This window comes from Dipodomys spectabilis, unplaced genomic scaffold (genome assembly GCF_019054845.1).
Source record: "Dipodomys spectabilis isolate Male_0828 unplaced genomic scaffold, ASM1905484v1 ptg000360l, whole genome shotgun sequence".
NCBI lineage: Eukaryota > Metazoa > Chordata > Mammalia > Rodentia > Heteromyidae > Dipodomys > Dipodomys spectabilis.
This window is the reverse complement of record NW_024871037.1, coordinates 2,495,700-2,511,655: the sequence shown is the minus strand read 5'-3', so window position 1 is coordinate 2,511,655 and position 15,956 is coordinate 2,495,700. Positions and strand designations below refer to the sequence as shown.

The 15,956-nt window shown below is 50.4% G+C and overlaps 1 protein-coding gene across 1 annotated transcript; it reads left to right on the top strand.

Annotated features, from left to right (window-relative positions):
- Positions 1–11,019: 11,019 nt before the first annotated feature.
- On the top strand, positions 11,020–14,754 carry LOC122095568. Its single transcript, XM_042665871.1, has one exon. It carries the CDS (start codon positions 11,020–11,022, stop codon positions 14,752–14,754), a length of 3,735 nt encoding a protein of 1,244 aa, XP_042521805.1.
- The last annotated feature ends 1,202 nt before the right edge of the window (positions 14,755–15,956 follow it).

The window sequence follows — 15,956 nt, the reverse complement described above, 5'->3', positions numbered from 1 at the left end:
TCCTTCTGCTTAGACTGGCATTGAATCATGCAGATCTCAGGTCTCCTGAGTAGCTAAGATTATAGGCATGAGCTGTCAATACTGGGCCTAGGAAATAATATTTGTGCTGAATCTGTATCAGGTGGGGGAAATCTGCCAGAAGCCAAATTTGAGGAAAGAGGGTTTTGGACAGAGGGAGCCTCATGTATAAGGGCCATGTGGCTAGAGAGGACTTGGGTCAGTCTGAAGGCTCCAAGACACAGTGTGCACAGGCAAGATCAGATTATAGGGCTCTGGGGGACTGTTGAATAGATCAGGTTTGAATCCTAGATGGATTGTTCCTTGTATCCGGCTGCCTGTCTTACTTCCCTAGACAACTCTGGTGCTTCTCTAGCACCCCCCCCCCCCACTTCTCCATCTGTGGTACACTACGGTACTCCCATCATGGGACACAGGGTGTCTACTTTCCAAGCCTGCCAGCATTGTGCCTGCCACCCGGAGAAGAGCAAGCAGCAAGGCCACAGCTCCACACTTTCAAGGAGCCAGTATCGAAGTGCCAACTGCCCAGGCTATTTATACTCATCAAGGCCACTGTGAAGTAGTTGCCAGAGGGGCACATCCTTCTGGATAAGGCAAGGTTTCCCACTTTCCTGTCCCTCCTCCCGGCCCTGATTGCTATAGAAGCAGCTGGGTCCTGCTGCTGGGAGCTAGAGTGCTGGGGTACCTGGGCCTAGTATATAGATTACATTGTTAACTCGCCCTTACCCAAGATGCCTGTGGCCTTCATCCTTCTGATTGGAAGAGCCCCAGCTCCCCCTAAGGAGGAACAGGCCTCCTTCTCTGTGAGCCTCCAGATCTGTGCCCATTATAGAGAACCCTGGACCTGGAGAAAGAGCTCTCTGCTAGGCACAGTGGGGAGCTGTTTGCACCCCATACTGCTGCTCATGTTGCCACCTCAGATCAGACTGAGGTTCATTCCCCAGTGGACAGGTGGGTGATGTATAAAAGAAGAGCCTGTAAGCTGCAGGTGAGCGAGACAGATTACCTATTTACAACTGGTGCCTGTCAGGAAAGCACAGAGGAGGTTGTGGTCTTGTATACCTGGCTACTAACCCCTTGTCCACATGGGTGCATGGTGGGTAGGGAGGCTTATAATTGGGTTGCCAGAGGCTGGAAAAATGTCTCTGTCGCCCAGACTTATAGTCCTTCCCCCTTTAGCCCCATCTGAAAACTCTAAGCTGTGGGGTGAGGTGATAAGGAGGCCTAGCAGCTCCTACCCTACTGGCTCATCTGTTCACAAGAGAAGGGATTAGAAAAGAAGGACAGGAGGAGGGGAGTTTAGCTTGGAAAGGGAGAGTTTCCCAGCTCAGGGAGTGTCAGATTTCCTCTACAGCCAGAACATGGAGGTTTGGGCCTGTTTTGGGCCTGTTTTGTTGTTGTTGTTGTTTTTGCTGTTGTTTTTTGGGGGGGTGTTCTGGGATTTTATTCAGTGACAGCTTCAGCCTATCATCAATGCTGCTGGACATTTCTCTCCAAGCCAGATAATTCCCTCCTTCTAAAGGGGAAATAAGGGCTGGGAAAGTGGCTCAGTGGTAGCCTGCTTGCCTCGCATGCACAAGGCCCTAGGTTTGATTCCTCCACACCACATAAACAGAAAAAGCTGAAAGTAGTGCTGTGGCTCAAGTGGTAGAGTGCTAGCCTTGAGCTCAAGAGCTCAAGCCCAGAGTTCAATCCCCATGACCGACATAAATAAATAAATAAGAAAGAAATCCTTTAGGAAGTTCCAATTAACCAATGTGGGCTTCCTAGCCCAATGGCTTCCCAGAGCTTGAATTCTCCAGGGAAAGGTTCCAGTTAGGCAGGTTCTTGGGGGTCCTAGATTGTGGCTTTCCTAGATTGTGTCCATTTCTGTAACATCCTCCCAAGTTCCAGTCCCAAGTTCATCTGCAGTGTAAGGAGCTAAGACTGTATTAGGATGGGTGACTGAGCTAGAGAGGACATGTATGGAGAATAGATAGGGAGAATCCATTCTAAGGCCCCCAGATGGGCTGAAAGGTCCCAGAGGCTTCTGAGTGCCTTCTAAGATTGCGGAAGGCTGAACTGCCTTGGTCCTGGCATGGTAGATGGCCAATGCAAGGGAAAGTTGTCAGTGGTTTTGTTAGGCCCTAGGCCTGCCACCAGATTGGGATGGGGCAAGAAGAGGTTTCTCTTAGGCCTCTGAGAGTCCAGTCTTCTAAGTGCTATGGAGAACAAACACCAACCCCTTTGCTTTGCACTCTATTATGGCCCAGTGGGACTTGGGGCAAGCAGATGCCAGTAAAGATGAAGAGGCCAGGGTGGGAGCTGGGGCTGAGGAAACAGCAGATGACTCACAGCCTCCTGACTGCCCATTGGTGTCACTGTTGTCTGGCACCTGGAAGGCATGTACAGGATAGACTGACCTGCTTTGATAAAGAGCCATGAGTCTGGTCTGAGATTTTCCTTAGCCTCAAGGTTTCCAATTTTCCCAGGGCTCCCATGTGTCTCTGGGGTCACACTGAGGGCTCCAGATATTGTCCCATTCCAAGCCCAGTCTCTTTGGTGGTTCTATGGGAGCTCAAGGGCCAGATCCATGATGATTCCTATTTTGAGATCAGTTGGTAGAAGCTGACAGAAGTTGCTAATTCTTAGTGGGGCTTAGCATGGGCAGAAGCAGAGGGACCAGCGAATGCCAGAGCTCACAGTGCCAAGGCTATTCTGATTCATTTCAAGTTCGTTTAGCCATTTGCACACATTTATATATATATATATATACACACACACACACACACACACACACACACACACACACACACACATACATATATATAATATTTAAGTAGTTGTACAAAGAAGTTGCCTTCAACAAAACAGTTTATGAATACAATGTATCTTGATCAATATCATCCCTTTTACTATTCTCCTCCATCCCTCCCAACCCCTCCTCTTCCCTCAATTAAAAAAAAAATTTATTTTGTTTATTTATTTTTGTTGGTCGTGGGCCTTGAACTCTGGGTTTGGGCACTGTCCCTGCACTCTTCAGCTCAAGGAAAGCACTTTACCCCTTGAGTAACAGAGCCATTTCCAGATTTCTAGTGGTTTATTAGAGATAAGAGTCTCACGGACTTTCCTGCTCGGGCTGGCTTTGAACTGTGATCCTCAGATCTCAGCCTCCTGAGTTGCTAGGATTACAGGCATGAGCCACCAGTGCCTGGCCTCAGACAAAGCTTTTAAAGACAAAAACCATATGTTTGGGTGGAGCACCCAAGCCCAACAAAAGTAGACCTAATTTATTAGGAAGTAGCTCAAGGGGCTGGGAAGGTGGCTCAGTGGTAGAGTCCTTGCCTTGCATGCATGAGACCCTGGATTCGATTCCTCAGCACCACATAAGCAGAGAAAGCCAGAAGTGGCGCTGTGGCTCAAGTGGTAGAGCGCTAGCCTTGGGCTGAAGAGCTGAGGGATAGTGCCCAGGCCCAGAGTTCAGGCTCCACGACTGACACACACACACACACACACACACACACACACACACACACAGAGACACACACACACACACACACACACAGAGCTCAGGTACAGAAACCTCCATTTTAGGAAGTAGCTCAGGGGTCAGCTTAAACCTCTCATGTAGGGAATATGCCTCAGAGCTTCCATTTATTGAGATAGTCTCAGAGGTAAGTGAATGAAACCATTGAGGGAGAATCAAGGCAGAATCAGAGCATTCTTTATGCAAAACTCACTTTCCTAAGACCGAACAGTATTGCAATTGCATTTTTCTGAACCAGGGATCTCCTAGCTCACCTTGAACTAGGCATTTGCAGTTCATGAATGGCCTCTTACCTCTAGGCTTCGCAGCATTGGGTGGAAAGCCCCCCCCCCCCACCCAGCAAGGCACCAGGATATCTGTGAGAACTGGTGATGTTACCTAGACTCAGTCTTCTCACTTCAAAGGAATTACACGGTTTGAGTTCTCCCCCTGAATCTAATGTATTTTGGTTAATACGTTTGTGTATATTTGCATACCACCCGGAAGTGTTTACTTACATATTTATAAACTGTAGCTTCCACATATGAGAGAAGACTTTTTTTTTTTGTCTCTCTTGGCCTGATTTACTTCATTCACTTACATGATGTTTTTTCCAGGTCCTTCAATTCTTCACTTACATACTCTGGGTGTGTGTGTGTGTGTGTGTTGGTACTAGGGCTTGAACTCAGGGCCTTTTATTCTCAAGCAAATTTTTTGCTCATGGCTGAGGTTCTACCACTTGAGTCACATTTTCACTTCTAGCTTTTAGCTGGTTAATTGGAAAGTCCCACTGATTGGTCTGAGCAGGCTGGCTCTGAACCTCAGTTGATGCTCAGAGCCCCAATTGACTCAGCCTCCTGTGTTGCTAAGATTATAGATGTGAGCCATCAGTACCTACAAGCATACTTTTTGTTGTTGTTGTTAGTCATGGGGCCTGAACTCTGGGCCTGGGCACTATCCCTCAGCTCTTCAGCTCAAGGCTAGCACTCTACCACTTGAACCACAACACCACTTCTGGCTCTTTTCTGCTTATGTGGTGCTGAGGAATCAAACCCAGGGCCTCATGCATGCAAGGCAAGCACTCTACCACTGAGCTGCCTTCCCAGCCCACAAGCATACTTTTGTGGCCAGCTGTGAACTGTGCATTTGAGAGTTGGGAACCATAAGGAAAATGCGAGGGGTGGAGGGAAAAGTTAGTGGCCAATATCAATTAGCTTTAAAGCCAGCGTACTTTCCCTTATCCCACAAGTTCCTCTTGGGATGTTGCAGCCTGGACCACAAAGAATTAGAGGTCCCAAAGGATTCCATAATGTTGAAAGGTATCTCAGTCATTGAGAAACAGAGAAGCCACATTATTATGAGAGGTCGAATTGGGAGTCTTTATTGGAGAGCCAGCAGCTACAGGTGGTCTCAAAGACCTGCAGCCCAGAACAGAGCTAGCACAAAGCTTTGTTTGTTTGTTTGTTTTTTGGGGGGGTCTGGTTGTGGGGCCTGAACTCTGGGCCTGGGCGCTGTCCCTCAGCTCTTCAGCTCAAGGCTAGCGCTCTACCGCTTGAGTCACAGTACCATTTCCGGCTTTTTTCTTTTTGTTTATGTGGTACTGAGGAATCGAACCCAGGGCCTCATGCATGCAAGGCAAGCACTCTACCACTGAGCCACCTTCCCAGCCCTAGCACAAAGCTTTTAAAGACAAAAAACCACATGCTTGGGGTAGAGACCAAGCCTTAACAAAAGCAGACCTTCTATGGAAATACTCAGGTGCAAGCAGAACTTTTCCCCCCAGACTTTTTCCATCCAGGGAAGATACACTTCAACTTTCCATATAGGGAGCTAGCCTCAAAGGTGAGTGAATTGAACCATTTAGGAGAAACCAAAGGCCAGTGTTCTCTGTGTAGCAAAAGCTCTCCTAAATCTAGATAGCATGACCTCTGCAATTAAACGAATGACTCTCTCGCCTCTAGGCTTTTCAGCCCTGGGTGGAAAACCCCGGCACTGGGCTAGGAAGGTGGCTCAGTTGTAGAGCGCTTGCCTTGCATGCCTGAGGCCCTGGGTTCGATTCCTCAGCACCACATAAGCAAAAAAGAAAAAAAAAAGCCGGAAGTGGCGCTGTGGCTCAAGTGGTAGAGCGCTAGCCTTGAGCTGAAGAGTTGAGGGACAGCGCCCAGGCCCAGAGTTCAGGCCCCACGACCGGACCCAAAAAAAAAAAACAAAAAAAAACCCGGCACTAAGATGGCTATGAGAAGTTACTTAGACTCAGGCTCCTCACTTCAATAGCAGTGAACACTTTAGTCAAGGATTAGTCTTGGGCTGGGAAGGTAGCTCAATGGTAGAGTGCTTGCCTTGCATGCATGAAGCCCTGGGTTCGATTCCTTGGCACCACATAAACAGAAAAAGCCAGAAGTGGCATTGTGGCTCAAGAGGTAGAGCTCTAGCCTTGAACTGAAGAGCTGAGGGACAGTGCCCAGGCCAACAGTTCAGGCCCCAAGACTGCACCCCACCAAAAGTGTCTTGCTGATGTATCTGACCAAACTAGAAAGCCCCCCTTTAAAGGGTAAAATGAACCCTTCGGGTTGTTACCCTGACATTATGACAGTACCCTAGTCTCTTTGATTCAGTCTTTTTTTTTTTTTCTGGTGCTCATTTTGGGGCTTGGATTCAAGGCCTGGGTGCTGTCCCTGAGCTTTTTTTTTTTTTGTGCTCAAGACTAGTGCTCTATCATTGGAGCAACAGTTCTACTTTCCAGCTTTTGGTGTTTAATTAGAGACGAGAGTCTCACAGACTTTCCTGCCCCAGCTGCTTTGAACCACAATTTTCAGATCTCAGCTCCTGAGTAGCTAGAATGACAAGCATGAGCCACTGGCACCTGCTCCATGCATCTATTTTTGTCATTAGACCTGAGTTCTATAGGGTCCCTGAAGTGGAGGGGGGGGAGGGTAATTCTTCTCACATTCCCTCTGCAGGTATAGTTAGAAATCTCTTCCTGGCACTCCTGAAGCACCTCACATCCCCTTCACCCCCACCTCTACCCGACTCATGCTAGATCCTGGATGAAGGGCTGCTCCCTGTGGTGGGGGGGGGGGGGTTGAAGAGCTCATCCAGCCCCTAAAGACAGCTGTGAACCGCAGACAGGGCTGCTAGGCTCTTGCCTTCCCTCTGGCTTGGTGCGGCTGGCTATCTTTCACGCAGAGTTACGTAAGCTTGAGTCAATTGGGGCTCAGAGCAGTTCATTGTGGGCTATTTTTAAGCTGCAACACATCACAGCAGAGGGGTCACTGCACTGCCGGCTTGCAAGGAAGGTTGTTTAAACATCTGTTATTTAAATTTTCCTATGCCTTAGAGCTCAGAAGCTGTATCCTCCTGGTACAAGTGGTTTCTTCTATATCCCAGATTAGGAGTGGATTATCTCCCTTCACCCTGCCATAGCTTCCTTCGGGGTTGGGGTTCTTTGCCTCTGGCTGTCTTCCTGTTGGGAACAGGAGGTGCCAGCTCCCTGACAGCAAAACACTGCCTCTGTGGAATGGGTGCATTATCCTAGCTAGGAGAAATTTCAGGAAAGCAAAGTCTAGGCTTCCCAGATCCTTTGGGAAGCTCCAGTGAGGAGAAAGAGTATGAGAGAGAGAAAGGCACACAGTGCTGGAGACAGAACTAGGAGACCTGGAGCCCTTTCTTCTTGGGGGGCCTCCATTTCCTATAAACATCGAGAAAGGGTTAGATCCCAGGATCCTTTTGGGTCTTTTTGAGAACCTGCTTTTGTTTGGAATGGATTACCCTTCCTCCACAGACTCTGCTACCCACATCTGCAACTTCGGGGGTGGGGGGTGGGGGGTGGGGGGCGGGGCACGAGAGCTGGTATAGAAACACCTCTAGGGAAACAGATCTCCCCAATTGTTGGAACAAGTCTCCCCAATTGTCAACCCAATTGTCAAGCCTTGCAGGCTACTTCTCACCGGAGGTTTCTGGAGATGGACAGAAGCATGCCCAGAGCACTGAAAGTAGAAGGCGGACTGGAAAAGTGCAGAATCAAGGACCTGACAGAAGTATCTGCCTCCTAAGTACACAAGCGAGCCCAAAATAGGCCTGTATTGGATGAGCGGTCTGGCAGAATAGGCCAAAGAGTTTTGCAAACCTTCCGTGCCTCTCCCTTTGAGGCCCTTTTTCTGCCATCTTTTTACCATCACCAGGTATCTTCCACGACAGGGTAGCTACTTAATCCACAGAGGAAAAGGGTTTTCTGGGGTGACCTTACACTAACCCAGGAGTGAGGGCCTTTCCCTGCGCCTGTCTGGAGGATAAGGTGAAGTGTGAGGGGGGGAAGGCAATGGTGACTCCTCCACACTGCCCCCACCTCTAGGGGAGACAACCTCAGGCTTTACCCTGACTGAACTCCTTCCAACATCTTCTTGCTACCTTCTTTCCACTGTATAGCCTTCAGCCTGGGGAATGGGCTCAGCCTGGGGGGGAGGGGCTCTCTGGGTTGCCATAGCAACACCTTGGTCCTCCTCACTTCCTAGAATCAGAAATAGAATTGGACGCCCTTCTTCCTGGTGAGAGACTATTTAAAAACAAGTGGGGGATGGGAGGGGGAAGGGTACTGGGGCACTATCTCCAGGGGATGGGCAAAAGGAGCCCAGACTAGGAGTTTTGTTTTGTTTTGTTTTTTTAACTTACCCTGAGGACCCTTTCCTCAGTTTGATGAGATAGATACAGGCTTTAGCTAACCAAGAATTTTGAGTACAAAGGACTTAGCTTGACCTTAAAGGGTATGCAGCTGGTCCATACTTATTATCATCAGACTTCTAGGGGGCTTAGTGTCCATTAACAAGGAAACAAGGAAAACACTCCTTCCAGGACCTGAGTCCCTCCTGCAATAAGCCATCAGGTTCATGAAAGACATAGCTTGGGTTAGGGTTGGGCCCTGCAACATCTGGAAGCCTGTTGACTCCTTTCCAGAAGGACTCATGTCTTGGCATGAGCCCGATACTGTAGCTTCAGGTTCTGACTCTATTATATATTAGCTATGACAACCCTCTCTCCCTTTATTGGACTTTGATTTCTTTCTCTTTCTTTCTTTCCTTCCTTCCTTCCTTTCTTTTTGTAGGTCATAGGCCTGAATTCTGGGCCTAGGTGCAGTCCCTTAGTTCTTCAGCTCAAGGCTAGCACTCTACCACTTGAGCCATAGCACCACTTCTGGCTTTTTTCTGCTTCTGTGGTGCTGAGGAATTGAACCCAGGGCCTCATGCATGCAAAGCAAGCACTCTACCACGGAGCTACCTTCCCAGCCCTTCGATTTCTTTCTCATCATAATAAAGTACAGCTACTGCACAGCTCATTGAATTGCTGTCAGGCTAGGTTTCATGTGCTCTATAGACTGCACCAGCACAGAGGAAGAATCTAATTAATATCACTGTTATTTATTCATGTAGTTAGTTAGTTCGTGCCAGTCCTGGGGCTTGAACTCAGGGCCTAGATGCTATCCCTGAGCTCTTCAGCCCAGGTGAGTACTCTCACTTGAGCCACAGCACCACTTTCAGTTTTCTGGTGATGAATTGGAGATAAGAGTCTCCTGGACTTTCCTGCCTAGGCTGGCTTTGAAACACGATCCTCAGATCTCAGCCTCCTGAGTAGCTAGGATTACGGACATGAGCTACCAACACCTGGCCTTTCTCTTGCTTCTTTGGGGTTTTCTTGCTTGAGTAAGACCATTCAACTGGTTTACTCTCTTTTTCCAGGCTACCTCAGGCTACCAGTTACTCACAAAGAATTCCAGTTCAGGAAAGGAAGGCTATGCTTTACTTCTGTGTCCAGTAAAGGTAGGCTAAGGGGTTAGACAGGTATGTGTGTGGTGGTGCTGGTAGGGTTTCACAGAGCCTCTCTCTAGCCCTCCCAGATACAGCCTAGCTCTGATGCTACACAGCTACTAGCATCTCTGATATGAAAAAAAAAAAAAAAACCAACTAGCTCACTTGGGCAGAGTTAACAGTGTTCCCCAAGTACATGTGTGCGTAAGTACACGCACACACAATGAGTACAGCGTGCACAAGGCCATCGCACGAGGCTAAGCAGCAAGGCTCTTTGGTGTCTGAGCTATCTGCTCCTGTTCTTTACTGAAAGCTGCATTGTGGGACCCAGGGGGCTTGAGATGTGGATGAGTCAGGCTTTGCCCAGTGCTGAATCAGAAAGATGCAAACGTAGCAGAGCGCTACCCTTGGTCCCTGGTCACACAGCCTTGTGTACCCCCATGGCCAACTGTAAACACTATTTTTAATCTCTGTGAAAACACCACCGATATGGACGACAAGCCTATTGCTGCATTGGCCACAATACCTTTTTCCTAGATGGGAAGATTGAGGCCTGAAGGGAAGGATCCATCCCTGGAGGAGACAGAAGGCAGGCTCAGAGCTCAGAGATAGGAGGGAGAAATGGAAGGGGGGGCATGCAGAAGGGAGGAAGGAGGGTCTCATTTTGCTTCCGGCAGAATCTCCAGAGCTAGGTAGCTGGCAATGGATGGCTCTCTGAATTGCCACCTAGGCCTGTCTTGGTTGCAGGGTAGCTCTGAGCCCCTGGGGCAGATTCGATTGCTCCCTGTTCCTCTGTCTGTCCTCCTAAGAAATGGAGGTTGAAGCTCACTTGATCTAGATCCAGGTCTTTGTCTAACTTGTATTTGCTTGCACCGTATAGTTCTGTGTGCAAGGAGTATTTCTGTACCTTCCATGCCCCCCTCTCCTCCTGTGTGGCTGGCCCTGTGCCCACCTGTGTCCCTATCCGTTCTTGTAATTGTTTCTTGGCTGACCCTGTGATCACTGGTGGCCTAGCCCCTGTGCCCAGTGCTCTGCTCCTGTTATAGTCAAGATGACATTGACACAATGTGACAAAGAGCTGGAATATTTTGACTTAAGGATTCTGCGCGGAAGGCCCACCCCCACCTCTGCCGCCCCCATCCCCACTCCTGCAGGAGACTGGTCCTAGGCTTCAGGGACATGTGGCTCTGGGGAGGGGGCTCTATGAGGCACAGGCAGAGGAAAACCATCTGGAGCAGCAGAGACTGCCAAGGAGCTGTTGTCCCCGGAGAGGGAGCTATGGAACACAGGGGAGGAAAGCTTGGGCCTGAGCCTGGGGCCCTCACCCTCTTCTATCTTCTAGGACTAAGTGATAAAGGCTCTTTAATTCCCCCCACCCCACCTTTAGGTGGGCCCAAAGGGGTCAACACCCAGGGGATTCCTCTCCCTATCCTTGATCGTACCCTTGCCTTCACTTTGGGTCTGGTCTAGACACAGTGATCAACTGTCTGGGTAAGGGGGAGAAAAGGCTGGCTGTCCTCACTGGGACTTCTGGGTTTTTCTGTCTCCCAAGGCCCCCAGAGCAGGCCTCTTTACTCCTCATGGGGCGGGGCCCCTGTTTTCCCACACTCCGTCACCCCGGGTTACTGGGGGCTGTGATGTGTGCTGTTGCCATGGCGATGGACTGGGGGCAGGGCACCTCGGGCATGGAACAGGACTATGGAAGCCACCAAGAAGGTGGGGGGCCCTGATCCATCGGGCCCCCAAGGCCACCCCTCACCCAGCAGTCAGCAGCTAGGGGGTGGCCTCAGAGAGTCCCAGGGACAATGGGTAAACTCAGGATCCCTATACTTGCAACAGGGGTTGTCAATGCCCATCGAACCCATCTCTGATGAAGCCTGTGGCCCAGCCTCCCAGGCCAACATCCCTGAGCCCATTCACCAACTACCCCAAGACCCTGCTCAGATTATCTCCCCATGTAACTATGAGCAGGACTCCCAGGATGCCCTGAGACTCTCGTCTACTAACCCATTCCCGAGCCCCACAGTGGAAGCCCAACAGCATCTCATCATGGATGATGGGACCCTCACCTTACCAGTGTACACAGGCAACAACGGCACCAATGACACAATCCAATATGGACCCAGCCTCTCTCGGCTTCAGCTGCACATTGGGAAGGATGGTAAGGCTCCGGCTAAAGTCCTTATAGGTTGGGGCAAAGGTTCTTGCAACCTTGATCAGGTGACCCCCTTGGGCCCCAGGAAGAGTCGGTGGCTGCCTTACTCTCTCTCAGGAGAGAATGGTATGTGTGAAGGCCAACGTCTTATTCTGGATCCATCTCAGGCTCCAGATCAGGCTCTAACCCAAGATGGAGGTCAGAACAAATACCCATGTCCAGCTCAAACTCCTGCTGTAACAACAGCTCCTTCGTCCCCATCACTTGCTCGTTCAACTCCAGCTCAGGCTAGTACTCCGGCTCCCCCAAAGACTCCAAAACCTGCTGTAGTTGAACCTTACACCTATACCCTGGACCCCCTGACTGAAAATACTGCGATCAACAAAGGCCCATCTAGAGACCTCTGTGGAAAGTGTAGCCACCGATGGTGCACCAACTTGGAGCCTTTTAAAATGGTCACATCTTGCCAGAACAAAGTGAACTTCCATTCTAGCGAAGGGCCTCCCATCCCAGCATCGATCCCCAAATTCTCACAGTGTACCCAGGAATACAATGGTGCCAAAAGGCAAGTACCAGCTGAGCAATTGGAGGACCTAGCAGAGAAGTCCATGGACTATGCTTTCAGTCCAGGCATCCCCAAATCAGATCGAGAGTCAAGGACTGTCAAGGCCCAGAAGAGTTGCAAGAACATCTCCAACTCTCAGCCAGACAAGCAGTTTCCTATAAGTGGCAATAATTATGGCTCCGGTGTACCACTGTCTTATCATACAACCTGCCAGAAGCAGTTCCCACCCCAGGCACCTGGGGCAGCTATGCAGCTCCCCACCTCCAGTGCCCCCACCTGCCAGCTCCAGAATTCTGTAGAAGACCACGTATTGGTGTTTGATATGGCCACTGGCAATTCCAGGATGGGACTGATGTGCCATGACCCTATGGGATCACGAGCAGTACTGGTGGGCCTCATGCCCAACCACCCACCCATCTACGTCCCTGAAAACGGACCCACTACCTTGCCAACAGCCAGTCCAGCTCTTTCCTCTGACAGCAACAACTCCAGACTCTGGTCCACCACGGCCATACTGTCCAGTCCTGTGCCATCAAGTCTCTCCTCTAGTAGCTATCCAGAGGTGGCCTTGCTCCCCAAAGAGGCAAGTCACAACCTAGGATCGCAGAACTACCTCCCTACTGAGACACCTGTCAGGGTCGACATGCTCACCCGGCCTGTTCCACTGGGAAGGCCCAGCCAATATGGTGAAAGCATAGTGACCCACATTCCTGATCTTAGCTGGTCCAAACCAGATACGGGAAAGAATGAACCTACTCCCACCATCTGGATGGTAGAGTCCTCCAGGATGCCAGATCCCTCCATGGCCCAGAACAAGAAATGTCAGTGGATGAAGTCAGATCCATCAACCAATAACCAGGTAGTGTCTGGATCTCTGCTCCAGGAGGATGTAAATGGTCACAACCAGAAAGAGGTCATTACAGCTCACCCTGAGAACCTTCAGGCTAAAGATGCTTGGCAGATCCCCTTCACTGGGCAAACATTCTTCAATGGGCAGAACTTCCTTGCTAGACAGCTACCTACAGCTGAGAAAGGCTCTCTGATTGGCCAGCCTCCTTCCACCAAGGCATCCTCTTTTACCAGTCTGCCTCTTCTTACTGGACAGACCCCTCTGGCCAGACAGTTTGCCGTCACTGGGCAGGTACCTCTCACAGGAAAGCCACCCGTATCTAAAGTACCCACTCTCCCAAGAGAGCACTTCACCTCTGGAGAACCTAGCCAAAGCTCCATCAAGGAAGATAAGCCTGCCTTGGGTCAGCCTACCCCAGTGGGGGTACTCCACACGCCCCTAGCCCCTGAGGAGACCCATCTCTATGTGAATAGAGGTAAAGTTGGCATCAATGGGGCGCAAAGCTTCAGCATGCATCAGCTTCCATCCTGGCAACAAGGAAACTCCCCCAGGGCCTCTGAGGAACAGCCTTCACTGGTCACATTTGCCACACCGGGCACTGGCTGCAAGGTGGTACCTGTGGCCCCTGTGGGCACTGAGCCTCAGAGTGGGAATCAGTTCAAGCTGACAGCTGAAGACATTACATGCTCGTCAGTGGTAGCACATCTTGGCCTTCTCCATGGGTCCTGCTATGAGCTGGTATCCACTATGGATGTCCTGCCAGTACGGTCACCGGTGCTCTACCGCCACACTTCAGGCTCTTACCAGAATATGGCAGCTATCGTGATCGATACAGGCACAGGATTCACCAAATGTGGCCTGGCTGGAGAAGACCACGTCCTCAGTGTGGTACCCTCCCAAGTCCACATGCTACAGCAACCGGGCCAGGGCCAGCCCCAGTATACAGTGCCTGAAAACCAAGAGAGCTCCTATCCAGTGCTCAACCGAGGTGTGGTTTCGGACTGGGACGCGTTAGAAGTGCTGTGGCAGCATTTGTTCTACTGCAGGCTGGGGGTGCAGCCTGAGCAGCTGGCTGTGCTTGTAGCTGACTCCCCTATTTCCCCGCGTACCAATCGAGAAAAGGTGGCTGAAATACTCTTTGAGCGTTTCCACGTGCCAGCTATGCAGACAGTGCACCAGGCTCTGCTGACACTCTATGCTTATGGGCGAACCACTGGGCTAGTGTTGGGCAGTGGTCATGGGACTTCCTATGTAGCTCCCATCCTCACCGGGGATTTAGCCCCACTTGACACCTACCGGCTAGATGTGGCTGGGACTGACCTCACGGACTATTTGGCTCAGTTGCTGCAGGCAAGTGGTCACTCTCCACCTAAGGCAGGACTGGTCAATCAGATTAAAGAGGCCTGCTGCTACGTGGCCCTGGATATGGAGGCCGAGATGGCTCGTACCCAGTCCCAGGCCCAGGTGGATTTTGTGCTCCCAGATAAGCAGATCATCACACTGGGCACTGAGCGTTTCTGTTGCCCTGAGGCTCTCTTCCAGCCCAATTTGTTAGGCCTAAACCAACCAGGCCTCCCACAGCTGGCTCTGTTAAGCATTAGCCAGTTAGAGGCTAAGCAGAAGCAGCAGCTGCTGGCTAATGTGGTGCTGGAAGGTGGCAGCACCCTGGTGAATGGTTTTCCTGAGCGTCTGAGACAGGAACTGGGTCCTGATGCTACTGTACTGGGCTCTTCCCATCGCGCAGTTGCTGCGTGGCTGGGAGGCTCTATCATGGCATGCCGGAATTCCTTCCAGAGCTTATGGCTCAGCCGTCGTGAGTACGAAGAAGAGGGCCCGTGGGCTATCTACAAGTACCAGCTATGAACACATAAAGTTCTGGTTCTGCTTGCTTAAAGGATTGTTGCATATTTCAGGCACAAAGTGGCATGGGGGAAAGCGGGCATGAGGTCAGGGAAGAGGGCCCTGGCTCTCCCCAAGTTGGACCCAATAGAAAGTTCTTGTCTCTTTCTTCCAAAGTCGATAGATCCATAGATCCGGACAACCTGCTTTTCCTGGAAGGGTCCTGAAGCCCCTTGACAGGGACTAGCTCGGATCTGGCCTGACCTTTACTACACCCCAAGGGCAACCACAGAATGGCTGCTGTGGGTTTTGCCCCGTTGCCCTGACAACAAGTGCAATTACCCTTGATTGCCAGCTAGTTGCCATAGCAATTTCAAACATAATGTAATAACCCACACAGCCTAGAGTGAGTCATAAGGTAGGGGTGGGGGGCAGCCCCTTCCCCTACCTCCAAAAGGAAGATCTTCTTCTGGGGGCTTGAGGCCAGCAACAACAGACAATAGCAGAGCACTTCCAAAGATGGCCGGGGATCGGATGCATTGACCTTAAGGGAGGATACTTATCCAAATCTAGGATGCTTAGGGGATCTAACACAGGTATCTCCTAGAGTCTTCACCTTGGCTGGAGCTCTAGCTAGGTTAGTAGGGGTTTCTGTCAGCCAGCCCCAATGTAACACATTGGGAGGGACTGGCCTTTGGTCCCTAGGGCAGGGAGTAAAGAGGGCAAATAGATCCTGGATCCTGTATCAGAAATGGTAGATGAGGCTCAAGCCTGCTCTGTAGGCTCTACAGATACTGAATCACCTCTTATTCTGCCCCTTTGATTTGCTAGCAATTTGGGGCTCCCTTCTCGTCCCTAGCTTATCCTTCCAGACATTTCCTCTCTTCAGGATGGTCAAGGTACAATTCTCTTCAGGAAGATTTGCATAGAGACCTCTGGTCCGTGCCAACTGCCTCGGCTCTTGGTTCAAATTCTACCCTATGCTTAGGGGCCATCTCTGGGGCCAGTGGATAGCTAGAAGCTATGTCCTCTGACTCTTGTCTAGTTCTGAATAGGAAAAGTAGGAAGCAAGCTTGGAATTGCCCCAGTATATGGCCTGGAAGAGATACAGGAATGGCATTTAGCTGGTGTTACTAGCCCCTACTTCAGCTAGAGGCTGAAGCTCAAACACTGAAGTTGGTCCTACCCTGCTTGTGTCTCCCAGAATGGAAACCAAGAAAAGAAGC